The 16,845-nt window shown below is 41.9% G+C and overlaps 1 protein-coding gene across 1 annotated transcript in view; it reads left to right on the plus strand.

Annotated features, from left to right (window-relative positions):
- The first annotated feature begins 3,423 nt into the window (after positions 1-3,423).
- LOC126408151 (transmembrane and coiled-coil domain protein 3-like) overlaps positions 3,424-16,845 on the plus strand; it is a 25,479-nt gene continuing 12,057 nt past the window's right edge. Inside the window, exon 1 of the mRNA XM_050073548.1 lies at positions 3,424-3,674. Coding sequence (XP_049929505.1) covers positions 3,609-3,674 — 66 coding nt within the window. The 5' untranslated portion in view covers positions 3,424-3,608. The remainder of the gene's footprint in view (positions 3,675-16,845) is intronic.

The following is a 16,845-nucleotide window of genomic DNA, read 5'->3' on the forward strand; positions in this document are numbered from 1 at the left end:
AGCAGATTGTTTACATGTTCCTCCTGAATTAATAATGCAAAATCTGTATCCTACCCTGCGACTGTTTTGTGTTTCGTGTCAAGTGACGTGGAGGTGGAAGATGCTGCGGGCTGCTGTGGAAGGGATTAGACTTTCAGCGTGTGTTATTAGCCAATCAATTTTTCATTAGTGCCAAGCGGATGTACGTGAACAGAGGACGGCACCTGTGTGCTTTCTTTTGTTGTAGTCACCCAGTGAATGTGTCCAGCTAATTAAAGGCACAGATAGGACCATTAAAACTTGATGACCAGATGAATTATAGCGTCTGCTGCTGTTCTTAGAAACCCATTGTCCAGTGTGTCCTGTAGCTTCTTTATGTGAGTCTCCACAGCCCTATCATATCACTGCATCACTGACTCACCCTCTGTGAACCACAGAGATTAATGCATGTCACTGTACGCTGCACTCACTGTATGGCCCGTACACACAAAAAGAGGACGGCCCAAACAATATATAACTGCAAAACAAAAACGTACTGTGTGTAACTGTAAAAGGTTAAGAGATTTGTGATGCAACACGGGCTTTTGTGATCACGGCGAGGTGGATTAGCTCATTCCAAGCTGAATGAATGTGAGTGAAAGGGCCGGTGGACTGTTCCCATGGCCTCTTGGGGCTTTGCGGCTGGCTGCTCGAGCAAATTGGGGAAAGTTGTGCAAAATAAGGTGTCTCTTATGTTTGCTTTAATCTCACAGCTTTAATGCTCAGCTGGGCCCAGTGTTATTAAATGTGATTATCATGCATACATAAGGTAAATAAACTGTAAGTAATCACTCCCAAAAACAACAAAACAGACAATTACTTTAAGTAAAACACCACCAAAATACAATACAGCCCAATTACATAACATGGAGCATTTTCCAAAGACTGAAAAGGTGTACGTGGGAGCTACAACTGCGCCCACAATATACAACCTATTTGTCTTGAGGAACATCATGTAAAAACTAATGCTACTACCACTTCCTATTATACCACTGCCAGCTTTCTTGTCATGATTATTTGTTCAAGAAACCACTGAAATAAAGATGATTATTTTCACATTAATCCTCACACAGTCATATCATATTTTAAACATCTTTTGAAATAATATCAGTTAAAGCTTGGTTTTTTAATTCATAAATAATTTGTACTGTTTTAAAATCTACCCAATCTCTTAAGTTTAGAGTTTATAACACAATAAATTGCGGGTTTGTTGGTTCTGTATACATAATTTTGTTTAAAATTCTTGTGGCTCTTCTTTGAATTTCGGTAACTGGACATTTTTGATTTATATGTATTTCCCATATATTCACACGTGACTGTGCTGGAAAGAAGATTTACTCAGACAGTGTACAATTTTCAAGTTCTTGTACTTCACTTGGGCATTTCCATCTAATGCCACTTTATTATTATTTTTACTCCACCACATTTCAGAGGGAAATACTGTACTTTTTTCCTCCATTTCAGCTGTTTGACAACTGGGAACTGGTTGCTTCAGTTTACTTGCAGAACAGATAATCACAAATTAAAATATTATACATAATTCTAGATTCAAGCACTCAGCAGTAAAACAAGCTACATTAAAATGCTGCTTACTTTAGTGAATCTGCAGTTAGAATTCAGTAGTACTTCCATCCCTTTTTTGTGCCATCTAGTAGTTGTAAGAATACAGCACACTAATCCATGTAAAAACAAGATGGCAGCCATCTCTGCCAGTCAGTCTGCAGCACAAAAGTGGACAAGGGCCAAAACTTGACCACATTTTATGACTGAAACATGTTTATCTGTGATTAATAATGTTTGTAGTTTGATATGAAAACACATTTGACCATTTTAAGCAACAGTAACAAGCTAAGACACTGTTAATTAGGAAGTATACTCTCATTGGGACTTTAATATCGTTGACAGTGTTTCCTTTTTTTATACTTATCAGGTCCTACTGATCCCAAATAGCCAGGAGAAATAAAAAATGCATACAAAACCAAAGTTCGGGCCCCATTTCAGAAGGCGGGATTAGTAAAAACTCTGAGTATGTTAAGCCTGAGATGAAACTCAGAGTTTTCCGTTTCACAAAGCTAGTTCAGCGTAACCCTGAGTCAGTTACTATGGCAACATACTCTGTGAAACCTACTGGCTGGCAGGTTTGCTTCATCTAAGCCTGAGGCTGATCGCCCGCTAAGCATGTAGCAGGAAGGAGAGACATGATGTGTCCTTTTGTGAATAAAGTCGTCGACGTTGAGGTGCAGTTTATTCAGGGGCTGTTGTGTAAGGAGAAGGTGTTTAGACCCCGTTTGGACGTCTTGTCGTTCCCAGTGAAAGATAGCATTTCACCTCACACTCTATCATTTATCTAACAATCTGTTTCAACAATCTGCATTGCCCTTTGATTCTTCGGCAGCAGCAGTTTTCTTTGTAACATCAGAGACGCTGAACACATCAGCGAGGCAACAGTTTGTCAGTTTTTGTGGGTTTCACTGGGCTGAAATCAGAAAGGTTCATCAAAGCGGAAATCAGCAGAACTGCAGAGTTGTCAGTGTTAAGAAGAAATCAATTTATGTGGATACATGATGCAACGATTTATGATTTAGCATAGCCCGGGCTATTATTTGAAGTTTTACCTACATGTATATCCTCCATTCTGCTTAACTTAGACCTGTTGTCCTCATTCTTGGACACTTTTTTGTGCCATCTAGTGGTAGTGAGACCACAATATGACACACTAATCTGTGTAAAAACAAGACGGCTGCCATCTCTGCCAAGTAAGTCTGCGGCCGACCCCGACACAAAAGTGGACAAGATCCAAAACCTGATCACATTTTATGGTTGAAACGTGTTTATTTATGATTAATGATGTTTGTAGTTTGATATGGCAACACATTTGACCAATTTTAGCAACAGTAACAAGGTGAGACACTGACTTTAAAGTTGTCTTGTTGGAGGACATTGGGACTAAATTATCGTTGATGATGTTTAGTTTTTTAAACTTATGGGGTCCTACAGATCCTAAACAGCAAGGAGGAATCAAAGCTGCATACCAAATAAAAGTTAAGGTCTCAGAAGAATATTTCATTTGTCCCTTTAAGTACATGATCTGAGTACCACCACTGATGAGTTATTAGTATTGCAACACACTTTGGCTTCTTCTAAATTATGAATTCACTCCCAGTTGACACTGTTTTAATTTTAAAGTCATCTATCATCAGACACCATAAAGTAAAACCACTCTTTGAACCACTGTGTGACTGTTATAAGAATTTCCTCTTGATGACAAACACACGCAGAGTCAAATGACGAGGCTGTTTCTTTATCTACCACTGAGGGGCACGTGCTGAAAGAGTTAACCCTCCTCGCGCAGAGCAGCAGCCACCCTGCAGAGAGAAAGAGGCGGAGTTTGCTTCACACATAGTTTTTGTATGTTCAAGGGGCCAGTCAGAGTGTATGTGAGAGTGTGTGTGTACGGGAGTGTGTGTGTGTGACACAGAGGGACAGAAACGGGGCTCAACATGGACCTGAGACTAGCCGTGAGTTGTGAACTGGTCCCGGACCTGAAGTGAAGACCCAGCGGCTCCTGACTGACCACACACGGGATTATTATGCCCAGCGCCAACGTGTCCGTGCGAAGTTTATCAGAAGTGGAGAAATACCTCAGCAGCCGGATGGTGAGTATCATGTGAGTGTGTGTGTAGCATTGTTGTGTCATAAACGACAGGTCCCCTCACTGTACCAGCGACACAGTGCTGTGTGTTCATCCCCACGTCATGTGAAACAACAGCTGCGCCGCGTAAAGCTGCTCATCTCCGGCTAACAAAGAGCCTTTAACCCGGTGACACATCCAGGACAATGAGACAACATGTCTGAGTGCTACATGATGTCTTCAACTGTCTGTGAACTCATCATGGGCTTGTCCTCATATTTGACGATATTCAAACGGGTCAATAATCGATATGTGCTGCTTTACATCCAGATTAGCTCTAAAACTAACCATTATTTCCAATATCGATAATTTAAGGAGACACCACCCTGGTGAAAACTGTGTTTTTCAGTGTACTGGTCAATTTGGCTTCAATAACATGTCTTCTATCAGAGTAGTGGAGAGAAGAATACACACTGGGGTTATTTTAGTTCAGATTTTTGTTCTGGAAATGTGTGCAAAAAGATAAACAGAACATTTCAGAAACCTCTAATACATAAAAAATGTTTTCATACAGGTAATCAACTGGGGTAGTTTCACAGTGATATACATGAGTTACATTTTGCACCTGTAGTGTCTTTTTTGTCTACAATAATGTATGAAATTTCACAATTCATCTATTTAAAGGCCATTTTCTCAAAATAGGACATTTAATTTCACTCCAAGCCACAAATTCTCCACTTCAGTTGCACCAAACTTCCCTGTTTTATTCCCATCTATATTCTGAAGGTTTCTACAGAGGCATTTGTTCATATATCACTCATGGCCTGATGTATAGAACATTTTATTCCTCAGACATGGTGACAATTGATTTTTTTTAATGGCTGTTAACAGTATTTTCTTATTAATAGAGAGACAGAAAGAGATATCCAAATTTCCCTCTGTAAAAATGTTTGAAAGAGAAAGAATTTTGAACCTCATCCCATGTTCAGATTTTTGTTCTGGCATTTATGCAAATTAGCACATATTTGATTAGATAATGCCTCATTTGCATATTTGACATAATGTTTTTGAAAGCTTGCAATACAAAAAATAACTGTCTTAACATAAGTAATCAACTGGGGAATTTTTATGGTGATTTTTATTAGTTAAAACTTGCAGCTGTAGTGTCTAAAATATATGTGGAATTTTACAGTACGTATTGTGAAAGGTCATTTTCTCAAAATGGGGTTTTTCCTCAAACTCTGAGCCCAAAATTCTCCACTTCAGTCGCACCAAGGTTCCCTGTTTTATACCCATCTATATTCTGAATACATATATCACTCAGCCTGATTTATACAACATTTATCCCTCAAAACATGACAAAATGACGGCATTTCCTAATTTATAGTGAGACAAAAGTATGTCGACTCCCAGTGAAACAAGAACTTTGAACCTTATCCAATGTTCAGATTTATGTTCTGGAAGTGTGTGCAAAAAGTGCATTTAGGTAATGCCTCGTTTATATTCACACAGGACATTTCAGAAAACTTGTAATATGTAAAAAAAAAAATAATAATAATAAAGTGATCAACTGGGGTAGCTTCATGGGGATTTCTCTGAGTTAAATTTTGCACCTGTAGAGTCTTTTTTTGTTTAAAAATATATGTAATTTTGCAATACATTTATTTAAAGGCCATTTTTTCAAAATAGGATTTTTCTTACAGTCTGAGCCAAAAATTCTTCACTTCAGTAGCACCCAGTTTTATTCCCACTAAGGTTTCTACAGAGCGGCTAGTTCGTATATTGGTCATAGCCTGATTTATAGAACATTATATTTCTCAAAACATGACAAAATGACAGTATTTTCTTATTTATAGAGAGAGAGACTCCGAATGAGACAAGAATTTTTTATCCAATGTTCAGATCTTTGTTCTGTAAAGTTATGCAAATTAGCACGCTTATTTGGACAGTGCCTAACTTGACATTTGACATAACGTTTTTGAAAACTTGTAATACAAAAAACAATTGTCCTAACAGAAGTAATCAACTGGGGAAGTTTCATGGTGATATCTATTAGTTTAAAGTTTTACTCTATTTAGCTGTAGTGTCTCCTCTTTATCGATTATTGTTATCGATATTGTTTGGTCTTTAAAATATCATGAAATAGTAAAAAAAAAATGCCCACCGTAAGTCCCCATCCCAATTTGATGTCCTGAAATGGCTTGTTGTGTTCAATCAACAGATTTCTAGTTCAAGAAACGTGCAAAATATTCGCATGGGTGAAGCTACATCCAGTGGATTTTGGGGATTTGAGCTTCAAAAATTACTCAAATTATTAATTGTGATTATATCATTATGTTCTATTTGAGTGATCGACTAAATGTTTAAGAATTGAGCCTGGTGATTCTGATGGCTGTTAATTCATCTCTATGGTGATTCCTTTATGCTGTAGTTCGTGGTGACGTTGTATTGCATTGATTCACCGGTATTACTAATGTTTGTTCTCCTCCTAACATAAAAGTAAATCACCTACACAACAGAAACTGAAAGACCTGAGTCAGGTATTTGCTGCAGTTGTTTTGCACATCATCTCACAGGTGTTTCTGTTTTTGTGGCCACATAATGACTCAATGCCTGACCTAGTTTCTTTGGAGGAAAAAATTTTAACCTGACCTCACCTAATTTGACGGGTGGCTCATGTTAACCATTTCGTATGTCCTGACATTTAGAATATGCAGCATCAGAGCAGATGTAGACGGATAAACATACTTAACGATTTTATCATAGCGATCACATACTTTTCATTTACCACCACACAGATTCTTACAGTATAGACTTAACACACTATAATAATTGTATGTGAAATCTTTAATGAGTGAAGTGTGTAAATAGTGTGGATGTTCTTTGTTTACAGTAATTTTAACCCAGCAGCAAAGAGGGCTTTGAAATCCCGTTGTCCTTATTACTGTCAGAGCGTATCTTTTCTTATATCCTTACACTTAAATGTTGTTAAACCAGGCAGTTTTATTCATGTAGCCCAAATCCAGTGGTGGAGGAAGTATCTGGATCCTTAATTTAAGTAAAAGTACTAAAACCACACTGTGAAAATACTTAATATTTCAAGTTATAGTCCGGCATTTAAAATGTTACTTAAGTAAAATAAGGAACATGTACTCAAAGTACTTAAAGTACGCAGCAAATTCTATTAAGCTCCAAATTATTCAAAATGAAGTACAAAAATGACTCAAATGTTTATAAAAAATAGTTGGCAATTAAATCTCAGTCAATCAGCTAGTTTACAGTACAGTTCACCTGTACTTAAACTGTTACGTATGACAAAAAAATCATCTTTTAAAAACTGCTCTATGTTTTAATGCAAAAATTTGTAAAGTAACTAATAACTAAAGCTCACAGGTTTGCTCTGAAATGTTGTGTAGTAGAAGTATAAAGTGGTATGAAAAGAGTAAACTTAAGTGCCTTAAATTCACTTAGGCACAGTACTTGAGTAAATATACTTAGTTACATTCCACCACTGCTCAAATGCTTAAAAACCTGAACAACAGATGCCTCTCTTGTTCCTTAAACCATTGTCTCAGATAAAAAAATAATCCCCTAAAACACCTTCAACATGACGCCAACAGGTTTCAGGGGAAAACCATCCAAACATCCGTCAATGTTAATGTATCATGCTCAGAAAAATCCCCTAACGTTTTATGACAGATCAACCAGAATATGCTTTTAAAGCCAGGTGCTCTCAGTCTCAGTGACACTGAGAGGAGGAATGCTCAGTCAAGTGTGAGTCTGGTGCAACCAGAAAGTCAGTCAGGTGTCGTACAGCAGGTTGTTTCTCTTTCTAACGAACTCTATGTGTGAGCCTTCAGGCCTGCAGCTCCCGTCACCTGTCGCCTTCAAAGGGATCACGCATGGCAGCTTTTCTTTGGCCTGTTTAGCTCTTATTAAAACTGCAGTATGAGCCACTGCAGATGCTTTGGATGGAAGTGTAATGCTGAATCTTCTAAATGAATCAAATCAATAACATTTCCTCCTGAAAGATTCACAAGCCAGCTTCTCAAGTAAACAAATTAGACGGTTGTGGTGTAATCATCAAGACAATATAATAGAACAACATATCTGACAATTTGGCTGGTTTGTCACCACCGGACTGTGTAATTATGCTTTTCCTCCTTTTGTTGGCTGCAAACGACATTCCAGTTTTGTCCCTCAAAAAAGCCATTGTGCAGCAGATATAGTGGGTTAGAGGCCAAAGATGATGCAACACCTCCGCCTGAGTCTTTAACCCTCGCTGGATGGCGACTCTGCGGAGATATGCGTGCCATTTCTCAGTGACACGTTTGTCCTCACGTGAACCTTCACCTGAAGCTCTCTAACACTCATGTCAGCAGACAAAAGGCAAACACATTAGCCATCACAACAGTATAATTAGCAGCCTCTTAATGTGCCATGTTCTCCATGATGTGAATCATTAACAGGCAACTATTGTTCCTTTTTTTATTCTTTCTTTTTTGATGTTTTTCGTGGCTAATGAGCTGCTTGACTCCTCACCAACCCTGCAGCGTCACTGGCTCTATTTGCTCCCTCACTTCGAATCAGAGCATTGAATATAGCTGCATATTTATCTTAATTGAATCCCATTCAATACGTTCTCAGTCCACGGGTGCAAGCTGACGCTGGGAGTGTTAATGGGCTATTGATTTAGTCCTGGACCAGCTTGTCTATGAGATAATAGCGAATACGTCTCAAGCAATTCACTGCGCTGACCTCCAGAGGATTAGTCATTCAGGAAACTCAAGACTTCAGACTTTGATGGTGGTTTTATTTCCCCTGTCATCATGATGATGCATACTATTTGGCCTCTAAAAAAAGGCTTTTGCAATCAAAGCACGGCCGCATAGGCAGCTGTGGGATGCAGATGAGAGGAGGAGGAGATGTCTGGTCAGCTTTCTGACTACAATCAAAGATGTGCTCCCTGTCGCTCCCCCTCGCTCTCCCTCTCTGGTTTTCTTCCCGTTTCCCTGTGTGAGCTCTGGGAGAGTGTCTGTATCCATGAGGATCAGCTGGAGGGAATACCAATAAGCACCGCAGGCTTCTTCCCCTCTGGGGCTCTGTTCTCTGCTGAAGGGACGGTTTTGTTCCATCTCAATGAGTGTGCCAGCTCTGTTGCCCTGTGTGTGTGTGTGTGTGTGTGTGTGTGTGTGTGTGTGTGTTATTTATTTGGGGTGCGCAGAGGCCATGACGGAGGGGGACGCTTAATACGTGCCACCCTATGCTCCAAACAGCACGGCCTCATCATCTTGACCCAGCTTCCCTCATGTCACTGCAAACACCTGTGCTCGTGGTTTCATGTGTGCCCACATGACCTGACCTTACATTGTAAATGATGGTTCCACCAGATTAGAGCTGCGATTGTGAACACTTGCAAACATTACTTCCTCTCAACGGGGACAATGCTTTCCTGTTTGCATAAGAATATGTCTGTGGGTTTATTAATCCCACCCACCCAGCCCTAAACAGGGAGGGACAGCGAGTTTAGCAAGAAGCAGGCTCAGTTTCTGTGCATCCTGCTGAACCAATGTTTATTTCACTAATGCTGCTAAGAATTTAGAGCGCACCCACTGCAAACTCACCCAGTTATGTGTGATTTTGCCTCATTCCAGTTCAGGACTTTAAAGGTCCAGTGTGTAAGATCTAGGGGGATTTAGTGGCATCTAGCAGTAAGGACTGCAGACTGCAGCCAGCTGTGTGTGCTCACCTCTTTCCTCTGATAACTTAAGATCCAGACATTTAGGAGGTTTTAAACTAGAGACAAATTTTCCGCAAAGGTCTCTTCCTCTTCAAAAGAACCAGGCCTAGTGATTTAAACTGGTAAAAACACTGAATAAAGCCGTTTCAAGCAACAAATCAGTTTTTCTCAGAAGCTATTTGGCATGTCAGGGACAGGAAGCTAGCCCAGCACCTGCTAATATGTGCCCACCTTTTTTCTGTGTTAACTTAATATCCAGATAATCTGTAGGTTTTTAACTGGAGCCAAATTATCTGCAGAGGTCTCTTCCTCTTCAGAACAAACAGACCTGGTGATTTAAAATGGTGAAAACACTGAATAAAGCAGTTTGACTTTAAAAATTCAGTGTTGTCCCAACACTCTTGTAATGGAGGGGCTGCCAACTATGGTGGCTGACACAAAAACACAAATGGCCCTATCTAGAGTTAGTGTTTGGTTTGTCTGTCCTGGGCTACATGGCGGTGCAACATGAGCCCCCTTTCCACCAAACGCTTTCAGTATGGTGCCTTTGGAACCAAAAGTAACCCTTCACACATGGTACCTAGACCCTAGCGTTTCCATTGCAAACAGTACTCTTAAATGTGGGTGGGGTTGTTGTCACTCACTGCTCCATCCAGCACTCACTGTATTTCCTCCTTTATCAGTCTGCACCTCGTTTATCGTCCACAGAACAAGGCTATACGCCGACATTTTCATAACAAAATAAAACAGGCTGCAGTGAGAGTCTCTCTCCATGGGATATTTAGAAATAGCAGGTTTGTGCATTTAGTCCTTCTCAGGCAAGCTCAGGGGTTTAGTGTTGCCAGAGCCCACAGGAATGAAGCTCTGCAACGAGTGAGGATTGGGATATATGCCGTCCCCGACGAAATTAATATATATAAACGCTTGAATATCCAGTCATTACTAAACGTGTATGTCATTCAAAAACTAAAGTAATGGTCAAAGTTGTCACAGTAAAATTTAGGCGTGCTGATGGATTCAGGTCGTCAGCTCGTACATTAAGTGACATTACAAGTTAACGGTCCATATTGAAAGTTGCCGGCAGTCGGCCCAGCGAATTAAGTAATTTTTTCCCTCAGACTTCAGCTGATGCGACAGTCTACTAATAAAACTCTCCACAGTATGAACAGTGGTTACATGAGCCTCAAAACCAGCCACAGCTCAGCCCGGAGCAGAGTGACCGTCCTCTATTGACCAATCAACAGACTGCAGTGTTCACAGCTCCACCTTTTAGTACCAGATCTGTGCGTTAGGTACCCCTCCACCTTTTAGTACCAGATCTGTGCGTTAGGTACCCCAACAGAGGGGGGACCAAAAATGGGGACGTTACAGAACGGTTCCATTGGTACCATCCACAACTTTTCACAGTGGAAATGGAAAAAAAGTGTACTGTACCGTACTGCTTGGTGGAAACGGGGCTATGGTGATCTCTGTGGACGAGGACCTGCTCCCAATATAGATATAAACAGCTTATGCCAACTTAATGAAAACAAAACGATTCTTATTTTTAGGTGATTATACACTAAAGAAAACATAGTTATCATTTTTATTTCTGCATGTACAGTATATCCCCCTAAATTCACACACTGGACCTTTAATGCTGAAGTGCTGCATTGCTGTTTCTTCCAGTGCTGCAGTGGGCAGATGAGTGTAAGGTCTGTTTTTGCATGAAAAATTGAATCTCTAACTAGATCATTGATCCAAGAGAGAGCACACTGCAGTGCAGGAAAAGCAGCATCTGCAGTTTCTCCTGACTCCCCCTAACTTTGCCCCCAAAATGTGGCTAATATTTCTCAAGCAGAGCAGCACACAGCTCTCCCTCGTTGGGTTAAGATTGAGGCTAATGCAGTCGGATCTTTATGTTATGCTGTCTAGCGAGGTCATATTAAATGGGTCACGGTGTTGGACAGACGCTGTGTGCTATGTAGGGCAGCGTGGGGAACAGGGGGCTCAAGCAGGGCTGAGGTGCTGAGGGAGGCACCCTGGGGGCACACAGGGCCTCCTGCAGATCCTGTTGGAGGAGATGGGATGATGTGTGCTGCTGTGCCGTGTTTGGGACTATCCTCCCTTTGTTCTATTCCTGTTCTCTTATCAGTTTCAGTTTGTGTATCTCCTGCTCTCCGTGTTGTCTTCCGCTTCATGTCTGTCTCTCTTCTTCTGCTCTACTGACACACTTAATATCACTGGGTGAGTCAAGCAGCAGTGGGCGTAGGCCTGGCTCGTTAATTTTAAAAGACAACATTTTCTCACATTCATAGTGATAAGCATATGATCAGACAGATGGGTCTAATAGAGCCCAGCCTTTAAAGGTCCAGTGTGTAGGACTCAGGAGGATATACTGACAGAGATTAATATGATATAATAAATATATTTTCTTAAGTGTGTAACCACATGAAAATAAGAATCGTCAGGTTTTACCCTAGAATCCTTTGGTCCTTGTCCACAGAGTCCACCATTTCGCACCACCGTGTTTCTACAGCAGCCTAGAGCGGACAAACCAAGCACTGTCTCTAGATTGGGCCATTTACAGATTCTTGTCTGCCGCCGTAGTCAGCACCCCCTCCGCAACGAGCATTTATTTTTTTCATCCATTTTCCATAACCTGTTGGGGGTCGCTGGAGGCTGGAGCCTATCCCAGCTGACACTGGGCGAGAGGCGGGGTACACCTTCGACAGGTCGCCAGAATATGGCTGACACATAGAGACAGACAACCATTCACACTCACATTCACACCTACGGACAATTTAGAGTCACCAGTTAACCTGCATGTCTTTGGACTGTGGGAGGAACCCGGAGTACCCAGAAAAAACCCTAGTGCCACGGGGAGAACATGCAAACTCTGCACAGTAGGGCTCCCCCACAATGGGTTTCCAGGTAACTTATACTTGCGTAACTTATCAGAGAGAAACGTTGAACACATTAGCAGGTGCTGAGCTAGCGTCCCGTCTCTAATGGTAGAAAGACAACAAACAAGTCCTGGGACTTTAACATTTCTAGTAGAATAAAATACGTAGACACAGTTATAGAGGGCATACTGCTACTCAGTTAGGCCATTACAATTCATTACTCTTGAGATACTCGAGTACAGGGCTCCAAATTCTGACAAATATTTGAATCTTATCCTTGTTAGAAAACCTTAACCTTTCTAAATACAATACCTTCATCAGCTCTCTTATCCACATATCACATGTTGGTGCACGGACTGACTTCCACATAAGTAGAATAAGTTTCTTTGCCACAACTATACCAAATGAAATGGCGTGAGTTTCATACTTAGCTGCCAAAGGTAACGCACTCGTGGCACCCAGGACACCAACTAGCGAGTGGGTTAGGCTCCCAGTTCTTGTTCTTCTCATGGGCATTAGAGAAACATTCAAATATGCTCTTACAATAAGTGAACAATTTCCGACAATTTACGCCAGCTACAGAGGGGGAAACATCGGGGACAATCTTATGCAATCTGTCTTTGAGAGAGGAGGAGACTTCGCCAGGTAATTCAGCTCCTGGTAAAAAACCTCCTGAACAAAGAACATTGAAGGAATTCTGCCCAGAAGAAGTTTCAGCTGGTTGCAGTCTCTAATCTCACCGCTAGATGCCACTAAATCCCTCTAAATCTTACACACTGCTCCTTTAAATCCCAGAGAATAACAGTCAGTTAAAGCGAGTAGGAGTTCATCCGATCGCTCAGTGACACTCGTACAGGTCACCTGGCTGGAGATGGGAACTCCATCTCATCAAATTCTACCCTGTGTTGAATCTGTGACCTCTCATTTAAGGACTGTCCACCTCACTGTCAGACTTCACCACTGCCATCTGCTATGCTGTAACAGCTCTCCCTGCTAGTTACTGAGCTTTCACCCCTCCCTTCGTCTCCAGCCATCCCCAAAGACCTTCAGTCCTCGGCCCGTTTCACCCTACTACCTCAACCACCCCCGGAGAACGCCTACATAAGTGTTTGAAACAAATGGAGTGAAAAGTAGGGCAGCTCCTCAGCAGATTTGGGAGGACATTTTCATCAGTGTGAGGCTAATTCATTTAGCAGAGCCACTCATCCAGAGAGACCCTCAGATTTCTCCAGCCGTTAGTCAGTGTGGGTAGAAATTTCGAGTAGCGGCAGCAGCAGTGGAAATGGGCTGATTAAATTCCTCATCAAAAAAAATAGTCCGATGTCATACTTGTTTTTGGGTTTGAGTGCGAGTGAAACATCTGGGTTGTGTTACTCGTGTTATCTGAGCTGCTCTCATGAATCAGGCTTCATCCTGCCAAAGGCCATCTTGTTTTCATAAGACAAAGCTCCGGCCCCTCATTCCAGCTGTGTCGTACAATGTTGGCTCGACTTGCACTCCTCCAGGTGCACGAGTGTGAATATGGAAGTTGCATGGATACGCTTTCCAAACATCTTCCACTCTGCTTGTGCTGCAGGCCTCAGCGGTGATCCATCAATGGCTGCCAGGTCACAATGTGACCTATGTCATGCTCATTCTTAATCTATGATATCACAGCACCTTGAAGCAATAAACCAACACTCTGTGTTCTGTGTTTGGCCCCAAACGCTAAGAGAATATTGAACATTTCAGAGTTAAGGCTGGTGATGGGAGAGTGCCTGAGGAGCTAGCTTAGTTCCAGTGCTGCATAAATAGCATGCAGTGAGTCTGAGCTGTCTGGTCCAACAGGCAGCTCTTTGTGTTTGCTGTTTGAAAACTAAAAAGACTGGGTAATACGAGCAACCTACACAAGAGCCTGCGCTACACTTCCTCTTTAAGGAACACATGAGGCGTCTCTTTCTGTTGTATGACAAACCGGTTTGACAAAAGGACGGCTTATGTGCAAAACTGATTGTGTTGTCGAGATATTGCTCACACTCTGGAAGGAGCAGGATTGTGATTGGGCGCAGGGCTCCTCAGGCTATACGTCAGGCCAGTCAATCCATATGCAGTGGCTCGCTCATCAGAGTCCTGGACAGAGCAGAGGTAGGACATGACAAAGTGTGCTTTTTTCTGCCCAGACAAAGAGTCCTGTGTTCGAGAAGGACAGATGCCAGAGAGGGGGAGAGAGTGGGACGAGGACAGAGGCTCAAACACCCCAGGCATGCTTGTAGAAAGAAGCATAGCATTCTCTGGTTACACACTACACATAAATAAGTATGTAATAAGTATGTACAGTATGATTAGAGGCACCATAATAATAACACTACAGTTTTTTTTATACATGTACAAACACGACTACAGTTTACAGCCATGCTAGCGGCTAGTTAAGGCTGTAAAAAGGCACAGTGGTGCCTTGAGGCAAATGTTGGTGCTAGTGTGGTATACTGTTTACCAGAAGGGGTTATCTTGGGTCTGAAAAGTGAAGCCAACAGGCCTTTTCCACAGGAGACATTGTGACTTGTCTCAGTAGGAAAAGCACAGGTGTAAATAATGACATTAATGATGGCTGAAATCCTTTTAGCTGCTTTGATTTCAGGTTCCTGGCATTGGGCCACTCACTGAATCACCTGAACAGAGCAGAGCCATCATTAGTGTTATTACTAACACCTGTGCTTTTCCTGCTATGACAAGTCAAAGAGGCCGTTTACACGTTGCTGGCTATTTTCATAAACGGACATTTCACCGTCTCCGTTTTCAAAAAGATCTTCGTTTACACTTACCCGTGTATATATACACACAAGAGCACGCCAAACCTGTAGGTGGCAGTGTAACGAGAAGCTCAAGCCTTCCATGTATCCATTGTCACCATAGCAACATAGGTCGCACTTTTGACACAGGCGCAAGTTACGGCGCATACTGTGACGTCAGCTGCCTATAACTCCGTTTATCTCCGTTTATCTCAGTTTACATGCAAACGCGCAACCAGAGTTTTCCAAAATCTCCACTCTGGCCGGAGTTTTTAGAAAGACTCGTTTTCAGAGGAGAAATCTCCGTTTGCGTGTAAACGAAGGGCACAAACGAAGGAAGATGTCTCCGTTTATCAAAATCACCGTGTACGTGTAAACGGCCTCAAAGTGTCTGCTGTGAGAAAAGCCTGTCTGGAAGCTGAGTCCTGTACGGGTCTGATTTTCAACACCTGCTCCTGAACTGGCACCACAACGTGCAATACCACACCCGCCTGCCACCCACACATATGACCAATTAGTTCTGCAACCTGACCCCAAATCCTATAATTACCATGCGCTGTTCAAATAATTTTAAAGTTAAAGGATGTTTAAAGTGGACATTTAATACATGTTAAACAATGTTTTAAAATGAAGGTAATTAAGGAAATACAGTTTAACTCAATACTTTTTGCTTATTCTCATAACATTAAGCAGCACATCTTCACAGTTAACGTGCCTGTTAGTAACGCACCCCATTGAAGCAGCTCTCATATTTCAGCTAGCGTAGAAGACCGATCTGACATGCAATTCAGCAGTCAGAGGACTAAAATGTTAAAAATTAAATTAAATTATCTTTATTCCTTTTTTTAATTTAATGTATTTATCAATTCAACAGCCGCAATCTGCAAATAAAATTAAGACAAAATATAATTTGCGAGTAGCCTTTTTTGTGGATCACCGCGCAGGTACCCGTCCTGATGCAGGACTTGTGCCTTAAACCAGCATCCAATATCATAACGGCCAGCAGAGGGCGACTTCACTGGTTACAAAAAGAAGTCTTTTAGATAGGAATAGAAAGCCCGATCAGTCTTTTTTTCAGCATTGGCAGTATAAAAACAAAATCGGGGAGTGCAGCAAAAGACCGCCTACCTACTTCTGTTTATACAGAATGCGCCTTTTTCGGGGCAATGGGGGGCGTGAGCAAGTAACAAAACGTGTGGCTCAGCTAAGACGTAAACAGTGACGTGGGAGGGAAGCCGCGGCTAGTTAGGCGGCGATAGTCGGGGCGATTTTCTCATAAGTCGGCCCATTCTTCACCGTCCCGTCAGATGACGGTTAATGGCCTCTTCGTTTGCGAGGGCAAGGAGGGCGCGCAATGCCTTGTCTCCCCAGTTGCTCATCTTTACAGTGTCTATCAGGTTTGCTACTAGCTGCTCGCTAAGTCCTGCTATCAGCTGTTTCCTGTTTTACCACCGCCAGTGGGTCGCACGTGTGGCGTCATCAACAGCTCCTCCCACAAGTCTTCAACAGCCCCTCCTGTTGCGGAAGGCCGCCTCGGCAGCGTTGCCAGGTGTACGATAATTATCGTATTTGTATGATAATTTGGCCCTCTGTGCGATGTATGATCAATAATCCCAAAAAAGGCCAAATGTACGATAATTTGACCATTTCATGAATGTGTGGTTGTAATCAGTATGCCGGAGTTTTTTTTGTGAGCCCTGAAGGCATCTGTTCCCATGTGACATGTTTCCAGCCAATCGCACTTTGCTTAGCATGAGATACGGGTGACGTTTGTCTCTGAACAATGAGCACGATTGGCTGAAT

Source organism: Epinephelus moara, chromosome 20 (assembly GCF_006386435.1).
Source record: "Epinephelus moara isolate mb chromosome 20, YSFRI_EMoa_1.0, whole genome shotgun sequence".
Classification (NCBI taxonomy): domain Eukaryota; kingdom Metazoa; phylum Chordata; class Actinopteri; order Perciformes; family Serranidae; genus Epinephelus; species Epinephelus moara.